This window comes from Macrobrachium nipponense, chromosome 5, assembly GCF_015104395.2.
Source record: "Macrobrachium nipponense isolate FS-2020 chromosome 5, ASM1510439v2, whole genome shotgun sequence".
Taxonomy (NCBI): Eukaryota; Metazoa; Arthropoda; class Malacostraca; order Decapoda; family Palaemonidae; genus Macrobrachium; species Macrobrachium nipponense.
In genome coordinates, this window is record NC_061107.1 from 81,416,877 (window position 1) to 81,436,636 (window position 19,760).

The 19,760-nt window shown below is 42.8% G+C and overlaps 1 protein-coding gene across 1 annotated transcript; it reads right to left on the bottom strand.

The window, feature by feature from the left end:
- Positions 1–470: 470 nt before the first annotated feature.
- Positions 471–19,757, bottom strand: LOC135215839 (protein phosphatase 1H-like). The gene is made up of 5 exons (XM_064250793.1): positions 19,739–19,757; positions 19,433–19,437; positions 18,766–18,873; positions 8,355–8,518; positions 471–2,226 (listed from the first exon to the last, which is right to left on the bottom strand). The coding sequence occupies exons 1-5, from the start codon at positions 19,755–19,757 to the stop codon at positions 1,833–1,835; spliced, it is 690 nt and encodes a 229-aa protein (XP_064106863.1). The 3' UTR covers positions 471–1,832.
- Positions 19,758–19,760: the final 3 nt, after the last annotated feature.

Genomic DNA, 19,760 nt, shown 5'->3' on the forward strand with positions numbered 1-19,760 from the left:
AAGTCCAAATCAATCTCCAGGCAAGCGAGAAATGAAGAATCTATCGGAAGGAAACGACAACAGTTGTTATTGCTTCAAGCGACAGAGAAAATCTGGCTGGAGAGGTAAATTGGTTCATACACCCGCCACCCAGTGGCGGGTAAGGTAGACCACCTGACCTACCTGTCGCGTGTGCCGCGAGATTTGAAATTCTGTCGGGAACGTCGGAGACTATAGCTAAGTATATATCTGGCAGGGAAGTTCATGTACAAAACTGATTATTTTTCTTGCAAAAAAATGTTCACTTCACATGGAATTGGGGGGAAAATTGTTATATTGGTCTGGAAAATTTACTACTGCATTAACATTACAAACCTTCAGAAATACTTTGAAAAAATCTTGCATGTCTCTTCAGATTATCACAATTTATAGTCTTTCACTTAAGGTCTTCTAAAAACTTAAAATTAAAATTGGATTAATTACACATGACAGATTTTTTACATTTTTTTTTAAGTACAAGTTTGTCAGTCTCTCCATATGAAAATGCACTGCTGAAAAGAATGGACTGTTAACTCTAAAAACATTTCAGGACTAATATTTTTTTCGTAAAAAACTTACATTACTTACATCTAACACTTCCTTTCTCATTGATTTAAATATAATTAATTATCACTTACACTTCCTTACATAAGGAATGATACGCAGTCCTTTATAAAACTACTATTGTCGATATCTTTAGTCTTTCTCCATCAAATTAAACTGAACAATGACTTAAACATTTACAGTAACATAAAAGCAAACAAAAGTAAAATAACTCAGAAGTGGCCATCTACCTCACAGCTATTTCCAATACACTGCAAGTTGAGGGAACCTTTTCTATGTATGTACAAACAGCCCACTTTAAAATACAGTACTATACAAAGCATGCTGAAAATAAATATATATTAAAAACTCTCAACTTTCAAGATAATTTTAGGAAAATTAAGACAAGTAACCACCTAAGAGTTTGATGCTCATTAGTACCATTTCTAAATACACCTGGAATGTATAATCTTTTCTATAAATAGTGAGGCCTATCATATACAATGTAAAGGAAACTGCAATTCAGGTATATAGTATCAGAATAAGCTTTACAATAAAATATTGGCTATTATGAACTTATAGGAAACTTTGAGCACACACTTTCTTTGTGTGGTATCACAGTTACACACAGAAGAATAGCAATGAAGATTTACTAAAAGAAATGTTAATCACATTACAAGTACTAGAATGTTTATACTGCAATCAAGATCTTATTTAGATACATATTAAGTATTGCATAGCATAGTGAAGCAGCAGTAATGATGTCAGTTAGATTAAAATCCCATTCAAAACTATCATTACCTTCTATAGCTAGGATTTGTTTTGAAAGAAATTTAAATCTGTACAGAGCTTAAGCCATCTTGTGTGGAACTGTGATACCTTCTTTGAGGTTGTGAATAAATATATTAAATATATTAACAATGCTTTGGTAAATGAGGTCGACAAAAAAACAATTTCAGATTTTTGCCATGGAGCCTATTAACAAATATGTAACAATTGTTACTACAGTATAAACAAAACTACTGTATTGTGTTTTGCGTATCCTGCCAAAAATGCACAATTAGGTATAATGGCACCACCTCAAGTGCATTAACAATGAAACTTTGATACATGGGACTGAAAAAACAGCCTTGCTCAGTGCATGTACACATTCAAGTATACTAAATATTACTGTCCACTAAGCAATATCCAGCATCAAACAGAAAATGCCTAAAATGGATGTCAAATGCATTGCAAACTCCACGTTTGACACATCTTTTTGTACTTACAATTTAAGCCTCATCCTTGAAGTAGTCTTCATGAGGCTCAATATCTGGTGAATCTTTACGACAAGTGCTTATTTCGTCTGTCTGACTAGAAGGTATAAGAGTCACTTCCTTGAGAGAACTATTGCTATCACTATGAGAGGTCACATCAGTCTCCCTCACATCAGCTTCTGTTAACTGAGGTTCTTTGGTAAGATTTTCTGAGGAACTTTTAATACATGCTAAATTAGTTTGCTGGTGTAATTTCCATTCTAGATACTCATCCTTGTAAGGCTTTAGGGGAATAACAAAGACTGATATGTCATCAATAGTGGCATGCTTGTCATCGCTAGTTCGCCAATTACGTTCTTTGAGCTTCCCTCGCGCACTCATAACCAAATCTTGAGCTGCACCAGTGTACCTGTAAAGAGTGACAATACTTTATTAGGTTAGTTATTTTACTGAATGAAATGTAAACTATGCTGTACTGCTAAATATCTAAATGCTACTCTGACAATGTATGTATGAATTGATTTAGCGCTCTCTCTCTCTCTCTCTCTCTCTCTCTCTCTCTCTCTCTCTCTCTCTCTCTCTCTCTCTCTCTCTCTCTCTCTTTCTCATGTGAGAAACATTTAAATGAGCAGTTTACTTGACCTCATATTTATAAGAAATTCTGCCCCAGTAGCTACAAATTTTCAGATGCCATAAGTGATTCAGAATATTAATAATAATTACACTAAAATCTGTGCAATAATATCACCAAACTTCTCTGATACCAATAATGGTGATAGTTCCTATTATCATTCTAATTCTTTGTCTTCCTTTTACACTTATGATAATAATTTTTATATTACATACTGACTTCATCCTACTGTTAACACTTCTTTAAGACCTTCAATATGTTTCAACACTTCATGTATCACAACAACAGTGTCTTCTCTGTAGGCTTCCTTTGCTATGAAAGAACAATATTTCTTAATCAGTTCCAAGAACCATTCAGGTTATTTCATGACTTCAATCCTTAGAAGGTTCCAATATGCACTGACCATAAGTGATTTAAATTCATCCATTACTGGCTTTATCTTACTGCATATGCAATGGTGGACTTCCAGCTATTTATGACATATATCAGGGTCAGCTTCCACAACTTTTCAAATGTAATCAAACACAAGGTAGGTGATATATGAGGCCTTGGCACTGCAGTGTACCCTGCTCCAGAGTCTACAACAATCAGGTTGGTTAGGTAGGTAAAAACATAACCTCAAAATATGACCAATTTTAAATTAATTTGTATTTTTGAAAACTAACCTGCAGTCTTACCTTAAGGGAAAATTCTCTAGTGCCTGCTGGAGTCTGGTAAAAAATTACAAGGACTTTGGTGGTGTCTGGAGTTAGTCAAGATGGCAGTAAGGAGGAAGGGTAGCCAACCTACCTTATCTTGGGTCCATCGCATCAGTTTCCTCTAACCCAGGTAAAATATGAGGGGTGGCTTGAGGTGGGCAATATACATATGTTAACCCTTAAACGCCGAAGCGGTAAAAATCAAAACCTCTCCCGAATGCCGGGGCCGGTTTGGAGTGAGCGCGGAAGCGGAAAAAATAATTTAAAAAAAAAAATCACAGCGCGCTTAGTTTTCAAGATTAAGAGTTCATTTTTTGGCTCCTTTTTTTGTCATTGCCTGAAGTTTAGTATGCAGCCATCAGAAATGATAAAAATTATCATTATCATATATAAATAATGCGATATATGATAGCACAAAAATGAAATTTCATATATAATTATATTCAAATCGCGCTGTGCGCAAAACGGTTAAAGGTAGCAAGTTACTTTTTTTTTTTTGTAATGTAAACGAAATTGTGATCTTTTTGGTATATAACACATTGTAAAACTATAAAAGCAACTTAGAGAAAATATTAACTCAAAATGATGCATGAATTCGTAACGTGCGGACGTAAAAAAAATTTTTTTTTTTTAAATTCACCATAAATCTAAATATTGTTATAGAGACTTCGAATTTGTTTCAAGATGCAGGTAAATGATGGCATATTATGATACTGTAAGAGTTTTAGCTTACAATTGCAGTTTTCGACCATTTCCGACGAGTTAAAAATGACCACGTCAAAATTTTTTTATAAATTTTTTTTTATATGCAATTATTTTGGAAATTAGAAAAGCTACAACCTTCAATTATTTTTCCTTTTATTCTACATGAAATTGCGCACATTTTCATATATAAAACTCTATGAAATGCCTAATATGAAACGGAGCAAATTTTCCCAGAATGCGATGTACGCAATTCGGAGATTTATGGCGGAGAATCCATGCGCGGAGGGAAGGAAAGTTTTTTTCATAAATTCACCATAAATCAAAATATTATGCTAGAGACTTCCAATTTATTGCAAAATGAAGGTAAATGATTGAATATTACTAAAATATAAGAGTTTTAGCTTACAATTGCGTTTTTCGACCATTTTGGTAGAGTCAAAGTTGACCGAACGTGTTATCGTGATTTATATGCAAATATTTCGAACATGGAGCTAAAAAGCATAAACCTTCAATTATTTTTCGTTGTATTCTACATGAAATTGCGCACATTTTCATATATAAAACTTTATGTAACGGCTAATTTAAAATGGTGCAAACATTACCACAATCGCACGTATGATTTTTTCGGAAGTTACTGTGCGGACGTAAGGAAAATGTTATTTTTTTCATAAATTCACCATAAATCGAAATATTGTGCTAGAGACTTCCAATTTGTTACAAAATGAATGTAAATGATTGAATATTACTAAAATATAAGAGTTTTAGCTTACAATTGCATTTTTCGACCATTTCGGTAGAGTCAAAATTGACCGAAGGTTGAAAATTTGTCACTTATCATTTTTTATATGAAAATATTTCAAAACTGATAAAAGCTACAACCATGGGTTGTTTTTAGTTGTATTGTGCATGAAATTGCGCACATTTCCATATATAAAACTTTATGTAACGGCTAATTTTAAAATGGTGCAAACATTACCACAATCGCATGTATGATTTTTTTCGGAAGAGTTACTGCGCAGACATAAGGAAAAAGTTTTTTCATAAATTCACCATAAATCAAAATATTGTGCTAGAGACTTCCAATTTGTTGCAAAATTAAGGTAAATAGTTGAATATTACTACAATATAAGCGTTTTAGCTTACAATTGCGTTTTTCGACCATTTCGGTAGAGTCAAAGTTGACCGAAGGTTGAAATTTTGGCACTTATCGTTATTTATATGGAAATATTTCAAAACTGATAAAAGCTACAATCATGAGTATTTTTTAGATGTATTCTACATGAAATTGCGCACATTTTCATATATAATACTTCATGTAACGGATAATTTAAAACGGTGCAAAAATTATGTCAAAGTGACGAAATAATTTTTGAGATGTGTCACTGATACTTTTTAGTGCGATAAGAAAGAAATTCGCGCTTGCACGCCTGCGTAACGATTGTAAACAAAACAACGCCTTGATCCGTGAACTCCCAGCATCCCCCAAGGCGCGTGATTCAAAAGTTTTCGGCTGGTAGGCCTTTAAGTATTTTTCCGCGAATTTTTAAAAAAACTTATTTGAGTCGACATATGGTACGTCCATTCAGCATACGGGAGACATTTTGACTCGACGTTTAATACGTCCATTCGGCGTTTAAGGGGGCCGGCCGGAACCTCTATATATGGAGGTATAGGGCGAAAAATGCAAAGTCATGAAAAAATTCATGGAGCTTCATATGGCAATTGAGAATACGTATACGAAATATTTCGTCAAAATTCCCCTTTACTTTCGTAGTTACAGGGTAATTAGTTAACGTAACTCAATAAGCCTAAAACATTGATCCGTACAAGAAAATGCAATATTTCTTCTATTATCGTAAATTTTGATAATTATTGTCAAAGAAATTGGGAGAAATGGCATCTGTAGACACTCTCCGAGTCGAGAAGGAGACTTCAGGCTCAAGCTACCAAGTCCAGTCCTGCTTTAGTGCGATCACAGACGTCGAGTAGTCTACATGTTCCATTTCACGTCTGACATTCGCCTGCTTTCACGTATGTTTATGTATGTTTCGGCAAAAATTTCATCATGCCAATGAGGAAAAGACAAGGGAAACATCTCGCTAACATACAGACGAAGAAAAATCGCTCAAGTATTATTACAGAATATCATAATATATGCGTAGTTAGTGAAGAGAGAGGGGAGGGTTGCTTAGTAACGCCCCCGTCTTGCTTGACAGCACACGTCACACTGTGCGTAAGGCTACGATCTTTGAGCAAAGAGATCTTCATTTATGATAAATAACAAAGTTTTGGTTTTTTAATACCCAAAATGGAATATGAAATTCATAATAATCATGATTTATTAAATTGTCTTTGTAAAAAAAGTGTACGCCTTTGAGTTTCACCTCTTGACATTCTCTTGCAATTACGTTTGTTTATCTTTGTTTCGGGCAAGAATTTCATCATGCCAAAGAGGAAAATACAAGGAAAACATCTCGCTAACACACAGAAGAAGAAAATTCGCTGTAATAAGCAGAGTTAGTGAAGGGGAGAGAGAGAATTGCGTAGGAAGGAGTGCCCCAGGCTGCGATATATGAGCAAAGGGATCATCATTTATGATTAAATTATGATAAATAAAATAGTTTTGGTTTATTAATACACAAAAAAGAAATATACATTCATAATAATCATTATTTATTAATATTGTCTTTATAGAAATACGAAGGAAAACTTTGAACGCCCGTATCTCAAAACTATACTTATTGACCTTCAAAATCTATCTTCTCACTTAGTTTTAAAGCTATAACATTGGAATTTGGTATATAACTCAGAAAGACATTATAGAACAATCAAATAGAGCCCTTTTTTACAATTTTTGTTTCGTATTTTTTTTATAAATTTTTTTTCTCCTGATTTATAGGGTTTATTTTTTGACCATATTGAAAAATTCATATCTAGCAAAAAAATAACTTTTAGAAAAAAAACTTTATTCGATTGGAGGTCTACATCAGGTCTATATATGATAGTAATCCCAGGTCTTAATATTAAATATCAAGGGAGGAGATAGAATTTGAAAAATGGTTATTTTCGGGATAAATCGCCCTGGCGTCACAAAACCGAAGGTCAGAGGCGAAAATCATATGCGGTTTGGAGATGTCCCAAGTCACCTTATTAAGTGGTATGAATATCAAAGTCCTGTCCTTAAAAAAGGGCATTAGCCGGCCGGCCCCCTTAAGGGTTAAGAACGTAGGTTTGTTAGTAAAAAAAAAAATACATATTGATTTAAAATTTGTCATTTGTTCATATACAGAACAAAACTTTGGTCTTAACATAAGGGAGAATCTCTCTTGGAAGGAGGATGGAGAAAGCCTCATAAACGACTGGAGGTTCAGCTCATTTAGCCATACTTCCTGGCCAAAGAAGGACATAGGAAGGAGTAATATGCCTCTGAACTGTAAAGTAAAAGGTACTTGTCAGCCAGACATCTAGGTTAAGAGTTAGCCACCAACCTTGCTTGTTGTCATTTCTTCAGTCCCCTTGTTAGAGAGAGGAAGGGACTTGCTTCCATAATAGTTTATACTGTGTAGGAACAATTAAATAAAACTAATGGAAAGGAGCTCACTCACCTGCATCTGACCAGTTACAGTGCATGATGGATATTTGTTAACCACTGCCCACCGATAGGATGTATGGATGGATGTATGAGATTTAGGTCTAAGACCCAGGACTATGACCCAAAGGGTCATTCACCCCCGCCCACCGATAGGCGAAAAAAGAAAGAAAAAGGAAGACAGTCATCCCATTCACTCTCACTTTCAAACCAACACCTTTGTCACCAGGGGCACTAGACGAATTGTACAATCTGTTGAGCAGCCACCACCGGACCCAAGGAAAAAGTATCCAAAGACCTGTGGGCAATGTCCCACAGATAGAAGGCTGTGAAGGTGGTTTGACATAGCCATGAACCAGCCTTTGAACCACCAGGTTCTTTTTTCTGAAAGTGATGGAAAGACTTTTCCAAAATGCATACTATGCATATATTAAAACTTTCCCAGTCACCATCTCCAGTGAATCCCCTTAGAGAGCTTTAGAAGAAGACTGACCTACAAACATTAATTTTCATTCATTTTACATGCATGCTTCCATACTACAAAATAAATAATAGCAATAAAGAAATAAGAGTAATATGTACTGATATAGAAATCTTTGCTCAGCCAAGCCAGTGAACTCAGTAATGTTGTAGGAGTTTTAGTAAAGATAATAGCCCTTAATGGACCGCTATTACTAATAATTTTATATATGTATTATTATTATTATTAATAGGGTTTAGTTTTTCCAGACCTCTGAGTCTTAAGTAGACTCTTGTCGGACTGGTTATATATATATATGTATTTCTGCCAATAATTCTTAAATAGGCAGAACTGTGTATGTACATAATTTTATGCTAAAAATGGAACAAACTGTAACTATGTAATTATAATATTCCCTTAACAAACAGCACTCTCCTTAAAATAAAAAAATTACCTGTATTTATATTTGTCCTGTTCTTCAACAGGAAACAATGACAAAGATCTAACGACTATTTCTCCTGCTTTTTCATTGGTTGTGATGTCCCATAAGCCATCCGTTGCCAAAACCAAGACATCTCCATCCGTGACATCTGCAGATTCTATATCAAATACTTTGACCTGAAATAAGTCTCAAGGATTACTCTCTATTCATATTATCAACAAGCCTAACACAAGAAAATAGATATATTACGTAGAATAAGTTCCATCTATAATAATATAAGTCACTTTAATTTTACAAATTGTGTAAATATATTCTTTTGCACTCAAAAGAATCCAAATTAGGATCCTTTTAATTTTCTCATGCTACTACTAAATCCTTCAAGTTACATGATTTTCCATAAACTGACACTTTCATTAACACCTAAACTTTGCCCCCAGGAACATGAACTTGGAACTATTCATGATACGTAGGAGAACATTGCCAATTCTCTTTACCCTTTTGCTGCAAAGCCTGTTATCGCCACAAGTGATGAGCTTAGTTTTCTGCTAAGACAAATTTTCTAAGAATTTGTTATTTTCATATTTATACTTTGATAGTTTGTTATTTTCATTACTTTCATAATGCAGTATTATACTGTACTATTATAAGCTTTTATTAGTAATTCATTTCAGTGTGATGTCTCAAAACAAGGAGGAAAGTAATGCCATTCCCATTATTCAGTTTGCACACTTTTATTACAAACCTTGAACAATTGCTCCTGGCAAAAATTACATCTGGGAAAGGGAAACTTCTAAAAAAAAAAAAAAAAAACCACTTGGCATTCTGTAGAAATTTTGAATAATCTCCAATTATTTTCAATGGTCTTCCTTTCAAAAATTGCATTGCATTATGCTTTCTTTGTTTACTCAATACCTCTGGTGCTTGACAAATTTACTTCTTCCTCTGCTATTTTCTCTGATTCATAGTAATCTGATAAAACCTGGGGTAAAAAATTATCAAAAGTAGGTTTGTCTATAACTTTGATATAATAAACATCACCATACTCACTACTGTCACTATCAAAACTACTATCTGACAGTTCAGATCCACTACTAGCATTGGTAATTTGATATTTACTGAAGGTCTACCCCTCATCCTGAAATTATCCAATTATCCTGTAAGCTGGAAACTTGTTATCTATGATGAGCTGCCTAACTATAACCAAAAGAATTATGATTTAGAAGGTAAAAATCCTATGTTAAGGATGAGACCTTTCAATGACTGAGAAGATCAGTGTCACACAGTTAATGGGTTAAGTCAATTCACATTTTGCGTAGTTCAGATACGTCTGTAAGAATGAGCTTACAAAATTTAAAAGCAAGTGTTGGTACATACCGATAAGTATTCTCAGGATTGGTACATGATCACATTTTAATTCACACAATGTAATTCTGTAACCCTGCAAGTCAATCTAAGTCTCCAGTTTAGCAAGAATGAATGAAGAAAGATCAAATTATGAATGAGTGAGAAAATTCCCTAACACATGCCAAAGTAATCCTTGACCTACTGCATATGCCAGTCCAAACATAGTCCACAGTGGACTGGCACTCTCAGGAGAAAATCTCAAATTAGTTTAAGCAACAAAAATGACAATTTGTCGAAAATTGCATTTTTCCTAACTATACAAACCTGAGGTCCTTTACATATAGTCCCTCCTCATGCCACCCCTCACTCTGCGTATTTTGCATGGGCCAAAAGCAAAAGTGATTTGTTTACCTCCCGCGCGACGATCGGACAAGCAGTTAACTACCGTTCTCCCCTTGTTCGAAGCTTACGACCGTTCCAGCTGCCGCTAGCTACTTCCTATTGTTAAAGGACCTCAGGTTTGTATAGTTAGGAAAAATGCAATTTTCGACAAATTGTCATTTGTTCCGATACGTAATACAAACCATCGGTCCTTTAACAATAGGAAGACTCACTTCTTGGTGGGAGGAATCTGAGTCTTTTGATGAACAGACTGGTGTACGTCCATCCCTGGAATGCCTCCCTGGTCGTAAGAGCGAGGGAGGGATCCAAGCCTCTGTCCGATTGATCGGGGTGTGCACCGCAGGATCAATGGTCAGACCTCTGGGCCGAGTACTAAGAGAGAGGCAAGCGTATCTCTTCGTACCAGCATTGTAAGAACTTTTCCTGTACATGAGCAAATATAAAGTAATGGGTTTGTCTCATGTAGGCATCCACTTCCTCCCCCTTGTTGGAGGAAGTGGTGGATATACACTCCTATCTCTAGTTAAAGAGATAGGATGGAGCTCGGTCGAGTAGCTTACCTGCATCTGACTCCCTTCCAGCGTGGTAACGACCGTATCCCTCTGCCCACAGGTAGAGGTAGAGAAAGATGGTGAAGAGAAGCCAGTCACACTCTCATTCGCACATTCATTCTCCCAGTCATACCAGGAATCGATGCTGTTCTGCCTGCTCGGGTGCTGGGTAAGCTTACACAACGTGTTGAGCAGCCACCACAGGTCCCAAGGAAAAAGTATCCAAGGACTTGTGGGCAATATCCCGAAGGTAGAAGGACGTGAAGGTGGTCTGGTTGGCCCAGACACCTGCCTTCAGGACCTGCGCCACGGAGAAGTTCTTACGGAACGCTAAGGAGGGTCCGATACCTCTGACTTCGTGGGCTCTCGGTCGGAGCGTACGGATGTCGTCGCTACCATCAGCCTCGTACGCTCTCCTGATCACCTCACGCAGCCAGAAAGAAAGCGTGTTTCTTGGAAACTTCTTTCTTGGTAACCCCAGTGCTAACGAAGAGGCGTCGACACTCAGGCCTGAGGTGTCGAGTTCTCTTCAGATAGCGCCGTAGCGCCCTCACAGGACAAAGCAGCATCTCATCCGCATCGTTATCGGTGAAGTCCAGAAGGGAGGGGATCGTGAAAGACTCGAACCTGTCGTCAGGGATCGACGGATTCTGAGTCTTGCCTACGAAGTTCGGGACGAAATCGAGCGTCACAGATCCCCAGCCTCTGGTGTGTTTAACATCATAAGAAAGACCATGTAGTTCCCCTACTCTCTTCGCCGATGCCAGGGCCAGCAAGAAGAGGGTCTTGAGGTCAGATCCCTGTCTGACGACTCTCGGAGTGGCTCGAAGGGTCTTCGAGTCAAACTCCTAAGGACGAGAGTCACATCCCACGCAGGGGGCCTGAGTTCCCTGGGTGGGCAAGACCTTTCGAAGCTCCTCATTAGCAAGGAGATCTCGAACGAGTTCGAGATGTCCAGTCCCCTCAGTTTTAGGACGAGAGCCAGGGCGGCTCTATATCCTTTAACTGTGGGTACTGAGAGGAGCTTCTCTCGGCGAAGAAACACGAGGAAATCCGCTACCTGCTGAAGAGTGGCTCTGAGAGGAGACAGACCCTGTGTCATACGACACACCACAGAGGACTGTCGGACGTGTCCAGCCATCTCTGTTGCTGCGCTACGAGAAAAGCCTCTCGTTCGCAAGAGATGGTGGATAACAGCCAGCCGTGAAGTTGAAGGGACTGGACTGCTAGGTGGTACCGTTCTACGTGTGGCTGGGCTAGAAGGTTGTGCCAATTGGGTAGCTCTCGTGCTCCGCAAGAAGAGCCAGCAGGTCCGGATACCAAACGGCTTGAGGCCGTTTGGGAGCCACCAGGATCATTCTGAGATTGGGAGTGACCAGCACTCGACTGATCACTTTCCGAATCAGACAGAAGGGAGGAAAGGCGTAGGCGAAGAGGTTGTCCCAGGGGTGTTGGAGAGCGTCCTCTGCAGCTGCCCATGGGTCCGGCACGGCCGAAAAGAAAACCTGAAGTTTTCTGTTGTGCCGGGTAGCGAACAGGTCTACGACCGGTCGCCCCCACAGGTTGAAGAGCCTTTCCGCCACGTCTTGGTGTAGAGACCATTCGGTCCCTATCACCTGATCCCGACGGCTGAGCTTGTCCGCTACTACATTCCTCTTGGCCTGGATGTAGCGTGCTGACAGCTCTATCGAGTGAGCCGTGGCCCACTCGTGCACCTGCACCGTCAACTGATGGAGCGGAAGAGACACTAGCCCCCCCTGCTTGACATATGCCACTACTGTGGTGTTGTCGCACATCAACACCACTGAGTGTCCCACCAAGTGGTCCTGAAATTCTCGGAGAGCGTTGAACGCCGCCTTGAGTTCCAGGACATTGATGTGAAGGTGCTTTTCGTGATGGTCCCACACACCTGCAGCCAGCAACTCCTCCAGGTGTGCGCCCCATCCCTCGGTCGATGCGTCTGAGAACAGAAGCATCTCCGGGGGGGGTGCGTATGGGCACTCCTCTTAAGAGGTTCTTGTCGTCGAGCCACCAGGCTAGGTCCTGCCTCACCTTGTCCGTGAGAGCCACGGGAAGTAAGGCAGATCCTTGGCCTGAGACCAACTCTCCCTTAGCCTCCACTGGAGAGACCGCAGGTGAAGACGCCCGTGAGGGACTAACTTCTCGAGTGACGATAGATGGCCGATCACGACTTGCCATTGCTGTGCTGCCTGTTCCTGCCGAGACAGGAACCGGCCGGCTGCCTCCCTGAATTTGCTGATACGCAAGTCTGCGGGAAAGACCTGCCCTGTTACCGTGTCTATCAGCATACCCAGGTACTTCATCTTCTGCTTGGGTTCGAGATCGGACTTCTCGTAGTTTATCACGATCCCCAGATCGCGACAAAACTTGAGGAGTCGATCTCTGTCCTGCAGCAACTGCGAGCGGGAGCTCGCCAGGACTAGCCAATCGTCGAGATACCTCAGAAGACGTATCCCGTGCGAATGGGCCCAAGCTGACACCAGAGTGAACACTCGCGGTGAACACCTCTGTGGGGCGGTTGAGAGACCGAAACAAAGTGCCCTGAATTGGTACACCAAACGTCCCGTCGAAGATGAAGCGGATGGTACCTTCTGGAGGACTGATGGATGGGTATTTGAAAATACGCGTCCTTCAAGTCACTGAAAGCATGAAATCGTTCCCCTGATCGAGTCGAGCACCGAGCGTGCCGACTCCATCCGTGAACCGCGTCGTGCGAACGAAAGCGGTTCAGAGAGAGGTCTATCAGCCCCGACGCCAGCCCCCCGATGCTTCTCCACTAGGAAGAGGCGGCTGTAAAAGCCCGGTGACTGGTCCTCCACGATTTCTACAAGCTCGTTTCGCCAGCATGTCTTGATCTCCTGTCGAAGAGCGTTTGTCCTTTTGATGATCCCCGGACATAGGTTTGTAGATGACCGGTTTGGAGATGAGGGGGGGGGCCGAGACTCGAAGGGTAGTAGATATCCCTCCCGAAGGACGTCTACTATCCAGTTCTCAGGCGCCCGTAGCGGCTGCCAAGTCGCCCAATTGGCTCGCCAGGCACCCCCCACTTGCCTGGCAGCAGGTGAGGGGGAACGCCGTCCCTAGCGTTTCCCTCCTCGTTTCGACTTCTTCCCACCACCTCCTCGGGGAAAGGAGGGTTGGGAGGAGGGCTGATTACGGCCTCCTTTAGCAGACGTCGAAACAGCAGGAGTCTTCACACGGGGCTTGGACGGTGCAACCGTCTTCGCCGCCGTGGAAGCGCTAGCCAAGCTCTTTGGCTTGGCCGCAGTCGCTCGAGATTGCCCAGTAACCTTCGAGACTGCCTGGTGAACTAAGCGGTCACTGTCATCAGTGCGCCGCCTTTCCACCGCAGCGTCCACCATCTCTCCGGGAAAGAGAGCTGGGGAACTCCTAATTGGTCCATTGCGAAGCCCGAGTGCCGCCTCACGCCCAGCCCCTCCCCCTTGGTCACTCGGGTAAGGACTGCGTCCCTACGTCGAAGAACAAGTTGGCCCACAGGTTAGCAGTCTGATGGGCGAGGTAAGAGATCGCTCTTCCTCCAGACTGGCACAGTCTCCTGAAAGAAGCGTCGTCTTCGAGAGCAGAACTCCAGAGCCGGACCGCTACTTTGGATATTGTGAGGGACCACAAATCCAACCAAGAGACTGCCTGGAACGATGCCATAGCGGTAGATTCCAGGGCAAGTGGCCTCCTGCTGCGAGAACCAGAGGTTCTCCGACAGAGCTGCTGCAGGGACACACCTGGAGTCAGCCTCGCTAACTCCGGGTTAACCTGTTTCGGCAGTATCGGGTCTTCCGAAGGCACGTAGAATCGCCTCTTGACGCTGTAGAGGAGGAGGAAAGCAGCTTAGAAGACCGTCCGGATTTCAGCGAATCCTCCCGTCCTGACACGAGATTCTCAACTTGATCCAGGACTGAGTCTGCAAGCTCTGATCGCGGTAACCCCACCATCATTTTGGGGTTCCCTCTTAGGACCCCAAAATTGACTCGAGCGGGACGTGGGCTCTGCCGGTGGTTAGCGGCGATCCTTCCGCAAGGTCATTATGCTGACGAATCAGCTTAATGACCTCTGCAAAGTTCCTCTGTATCTCGGGAGTGACTGCGTCTTGTGGAGTAGGACCGTCCAGTCCCAGCCAAGAAACAGATCCCGTGATACTCCTCCTTCAGAAGGAGGAACAGCGGCAAACCCCTGACGGTCACCTCCAACTACTTGCGCGTTATGTTCTGGTCGGTCCTACAAAACCGTGCCTGAGCCATACGGCGTCATAGCGTGGATCGCGAGCGGCGCACCTCTCGTGATCACTCCTCCTCGGTACCTCGCTCCTCCCGGTGTAGCCCGAGGAGGTTGAAGGTACGGGAGAGGGCAGACCTGACGCTCCCCCCTCGCTCGCTGCTGGACGGCAAGGGTCCAAGCGTGCGTGGAGGGGCTGGCTGCTGATCGTCAACCCGCGGTGGCGATCGAGCAGCAGGCCTAGCCTTGCCGCTCGCCTGGGGCGAGAGGCTCGGCTGAGAACGTCGACGCTGATCTCTAGCGTCAGGGCGAGCTGTTGCTGGTTACCGTCTCCTGAACCCGGTCCCTATGGGAGCGGCGGGTCAGGTGACCTGCTAGGCTCTCTGTCGCGGCGAGACCGGCCAGCGTCCTCTCGTTCGGCCGCGTCGAGCCGCTGGTACCAGCCGTGGATGGTACCGACGGACCGCGGGGACCCCCCTTCCATCGCCTCAACCCGTGGCTGGTCAGCGACCGTCACGTCAACCCGAGCAGCCAGTTGGTCGCTGCGAGAGCGTCCACTGGCCTGGCGAGAGTCGTGCGCACGACTCTCGCCAGTCTTCTGCTCCGCGCCGCTGTCTTGACGGCGAGCGAGCTCGGACGTCAAGACTTTGGCTGGACGGTCTCCCGTGGAAGAGCATCCACTCGTACTTCTCGCGAAACGAGAAGCGGCCGAGACGGAACCTGATTTAGCGGCAGGACCGCTAACACCAGGTGAGGACGTACCAGCCGAGGCTGGTACAACCTCTGGTCCCCGTCGTCTTCTTCTTTGCAGAGGAAGAGACGGGCCCCCGTTCCCGAAGGAACAGGACCAGCAGAAGAGCTCCCCGACTCGCCTGAGCGAGACGGGCCCGTTCAGAGATCCCGAAGGAGTCTTCTTAGGGGGGGAGGAGGCAGCCTTCTTCTTCTTCGGCTGGTTAGCCTTAGAAGTCGAAGGGGAAGAGGAGGCAGCAGACGACGAAGAAGACGACGAAGACGACGACGACACCTTCCTCTTCTTCCTCTTCTTTTCTTCGCCAGGCTCCACAGGACAGACGTCAGGTCTTCCATCCAGGAGGGAGCCGGGGCGAGTTGCCGAAGCAACAGGGCCCGACTGCACCTGTCCGGAAAGACCTGAGACTGTAACAGCACCACCAACAGCAGGAACGACAGGAACAGGTCCAGGAACAGCAGGAACAGCATGCACATCATCTGAAAAGGAAGGAGCAGCAGGGACAGCAACAGGTACGGCAGGCACGGCAGGAACCACAGGAGAGCCAGGCGTCCTGTCGGCAGCTACCGTCATTCTCGGCACTGGCGGCAGGTCTAGGGGGGTACTCTTGGGGCAGCGGAAGTCCGGGGTCGGCAACACAAAGAACCCAGGTGGCGGTGGCACCGTCCTCTTTGGTACGCAGTATAGGTTTGTGTATTGCAGCCGTGGGTGTCACCGTCATTACATGTGGTGTATACACCAAGTGCGGTGGCATGTCATACACTGGTATAGATATGGTGGTAGTGGTAGTGGTTACCGTACCATGAGTGACCACTGCCGACCCCACCAACCGCTGAATCAACCCCTGGATACTAGCACTCCCTGCAGTCCCCAGCGACTCCCACACCTGTCCCAGGTCGTCCTTCGCTGGTGGCACATCTGCGGAAGCAACAGTCGGGTTAGTCAGAGGGGTTTCCTCGCGCCTGGGGGGAGAAGAACCCCACCCAGAAGCGGACGGAAGACCCCGAATACAAACTGGACGTCCGGGTACGGGGCGCCCTCCGGGTCCACACTCGACGGATCGAGAGAGGAAAAGGACTCCGCGACCTCCCCCGCAGGGAAGGCGCGAAACGTGGGGGCTGGCCGTGGGGGGCAGGAAAAGAAGACGAAGTGTCCGTTACCAAAGGAGTCACTGGACTTTTTCCGATGACTTCTTTGGCGGCCTAAGTCTCTTCCTGCCCTCGTACAGAACCCACTGCGCCTCGGGGACACCAATTTCATACATGTTATACATGGCTCTTGCGGAGCATTCTCGCCCCCGACAACGAGTACAAACTTCGTGTGGATCCACATCCACAAATGATCTGAATCCGCCGCATCTACGGGGACACACTCTACGGGCGACTGGGGGGCGCGGCGAAATCTCCATTTCTTGATCACTCATTATTGCAATGAAAAAAAGAAAAAAAATGCAAAGTAACTTACAAATCATATACTCTCAATTACACTAGGAAAAAGAGGGCTGATACTCAAAGCAAACGACAAAGCGGGCAGAGCGATGACGAGCACGTCCTATCCTTCATACGGCCTGAAAGCAAAAGTGATTTGTTTTACCTCCCAGTCGCGCGGCGCACGACGATCGGCAATCAGTTTAACTACCGTTCTCCCCCTTGTTCGAAGCTTACGACCGTTCCAGCTGCCGCTAGCTACTTCCTATTGTTAAAGGACCGATGGTTTGTATTACGTATCGGAACAAATAAATGTAGCTCAAGCTCTAGCTGTTCTGCCTTATTTTCTGACACATTTTCGTAGGCCATCAAGTGACTTGCTTAAGCCAATGGGAGACAATGTTCTTAAAGGCCTGTCCACACGATCATCGACAAACTTCCCCTCTAACGGGCACACTTGACGAGCAAACCATCAAATTGCCCGATGGGTCTTGTAGCAAAATCACCATGGTGGTGCCCGATGGCTTGAACTTCGACTCTGGCAGACGTACGTTAACCATATACATTTCTTTTACTGAGCCATTCTTTGCACCATATTTTCTTCTTTTTCATCACACACAAAGCAATTATCATACTAAACTATCTTCTTCTTTGCGGTAGGCACCATGTTTATCGTACTGCACTGAAGCACACTACTGGCCACGTCGGTCCTACCTCTCCATCGCCTCACCCGTGTGGACAACATTCATGGTAAGCCCGCCAGAATTTGCCAGTCAACCCTGAAGCACGCCGATCAGGCCTGCTCGTGTGGACAGGCCTTAATGATTTCCTTCTTTCTTTGTCCAATGGGAAGCAATAATTCAGTTATACTGGTAGCTTTTCGTGCTCCTCCAGTAAGGCCTGATGGCCCTCACTGGACAGAGTATAAGGTCATCAACATTATTAACGATGGCAAGATAAGGTAACAGCACAAGGGGCAGTGAAACAATCATGGGGCTATTTGATAACTGGGTCTTCACTACAAAGTCAGACGCAAATGCCAGTGCGCGCGTTTGTCCTCCCCCCACCTCTGAACCATCTTAAAGATGTAAACACCAGTAGAAAGCCTATCTTCTCTGTGAGATCAAACAAAGAAGCTCCTGAAGCGTCTCATATGGAGGCTTCCCTTGACTCTTGAGAACCTGGGAGAGATCCCGATTTAGGAGTTTTTAGCAATTTGCCAGGAACCTAATTCCCGAAGTGATGAATAAAAGTACATTATGTAAATTGTCACAATAACTGCACTCCAAAGCTGGCAATCCATATATACACAGCAGCATTTGAAAAATACATACTTAGGTGTTTCAATTATACTTATCACTTAATGACAAGCAGAAGCATAGAAAAATGCTGATGAGTGAAGAATTAATGAATAAAAGAAAATTATTAGAATGATGCTCAAAATAGCAGATCCTAACAGGAGAAAACAATCATGGGATTCTTGACATACCAAGCCTGCAAAATACAGTACATGTAACAAATGCCGGTTAGTCCCGCGGAGCGGGGAGCCTATTGTTAGAGGGCCGTACTACTACCGTCAGACAAAAGACAAGATTCTGGAGACATTCAAGACTGAATACTGGTATAGATATGATTTATGAGATTGTAATGAAACAAAGTGTAATTATGAACAAGATACAAAGAAAAAAATTACATCTTACCTCTGGTTCTGGGGTAAGAAAAGGTTTTATGGGTACTGAAGAATACTGAGCCTTTAGGTCATGATCACCAAATCCTCTTGTGACTCCATCGTGCCTAATAACACGACTCTTGAAGATAAATTGGATAAAAATAAATTAAAACATGAAAAAATAAAATGCAAACTAAATATCAAACCAAAGCCCCTATATATGCAATCCCTAACCAAAAGTCACTAGCTACGTCCCTGTAAACACTACTGTGGAGCAGGATGAGTGCTTAGAGTAATATTTTAATAAACATGACTACTGCATTTTTTTTTTTATGTACAAAGAACATTGAATGCATAAACTTTCACGGTAACTTGTTAAATAATTAAGATAATGATTACATTATTAAAAAGAACAATGAAAACAAAAAATAATAGCAAAACATACTTTAACCTCAGACCTACTATGTTGGTATAAAAAAGGCTACTTATAAGAAATATAAGCAGACAATGACAAGTTTTGAAATTTATAAAATTCTCTTTAACCACTAAATAATAAGGTTACACAGTAAAAAATAAGAATTATCAAAAGTTTGGGTAAATATCTGAGAACATTTGTTAAAATAGCATACAAAATTGACTTTTAATTACTAGTATTATTTTACAATCTATTACAATAATGTAAATTTTCACCAAATTGCCTCACCTGTACACAAAACACAAATTGTCATACAGACATAGTCAAATAGAACCCTTTATTCTTTTCCTTTCACATTTTAATCTGAAGTGTCAAAGAGAAATCTTTACTCTTTTCAATTCATATATTTAAACTGTGTCAAAGAGAATCTTTACTATTTTTCAATTCATTTATTTAATTGAAGTATTTTAAATTTGTGTAAGAAGTGTAAAGAAATATAATCATCACAGACACTGCAATAATGTTAACATGCCCTTAAGAGTATTGTAATTATCATGAATAACCAAAACAAATTCCTTGGGTAACTTACTCTTTTGCCTTCTCCACATACT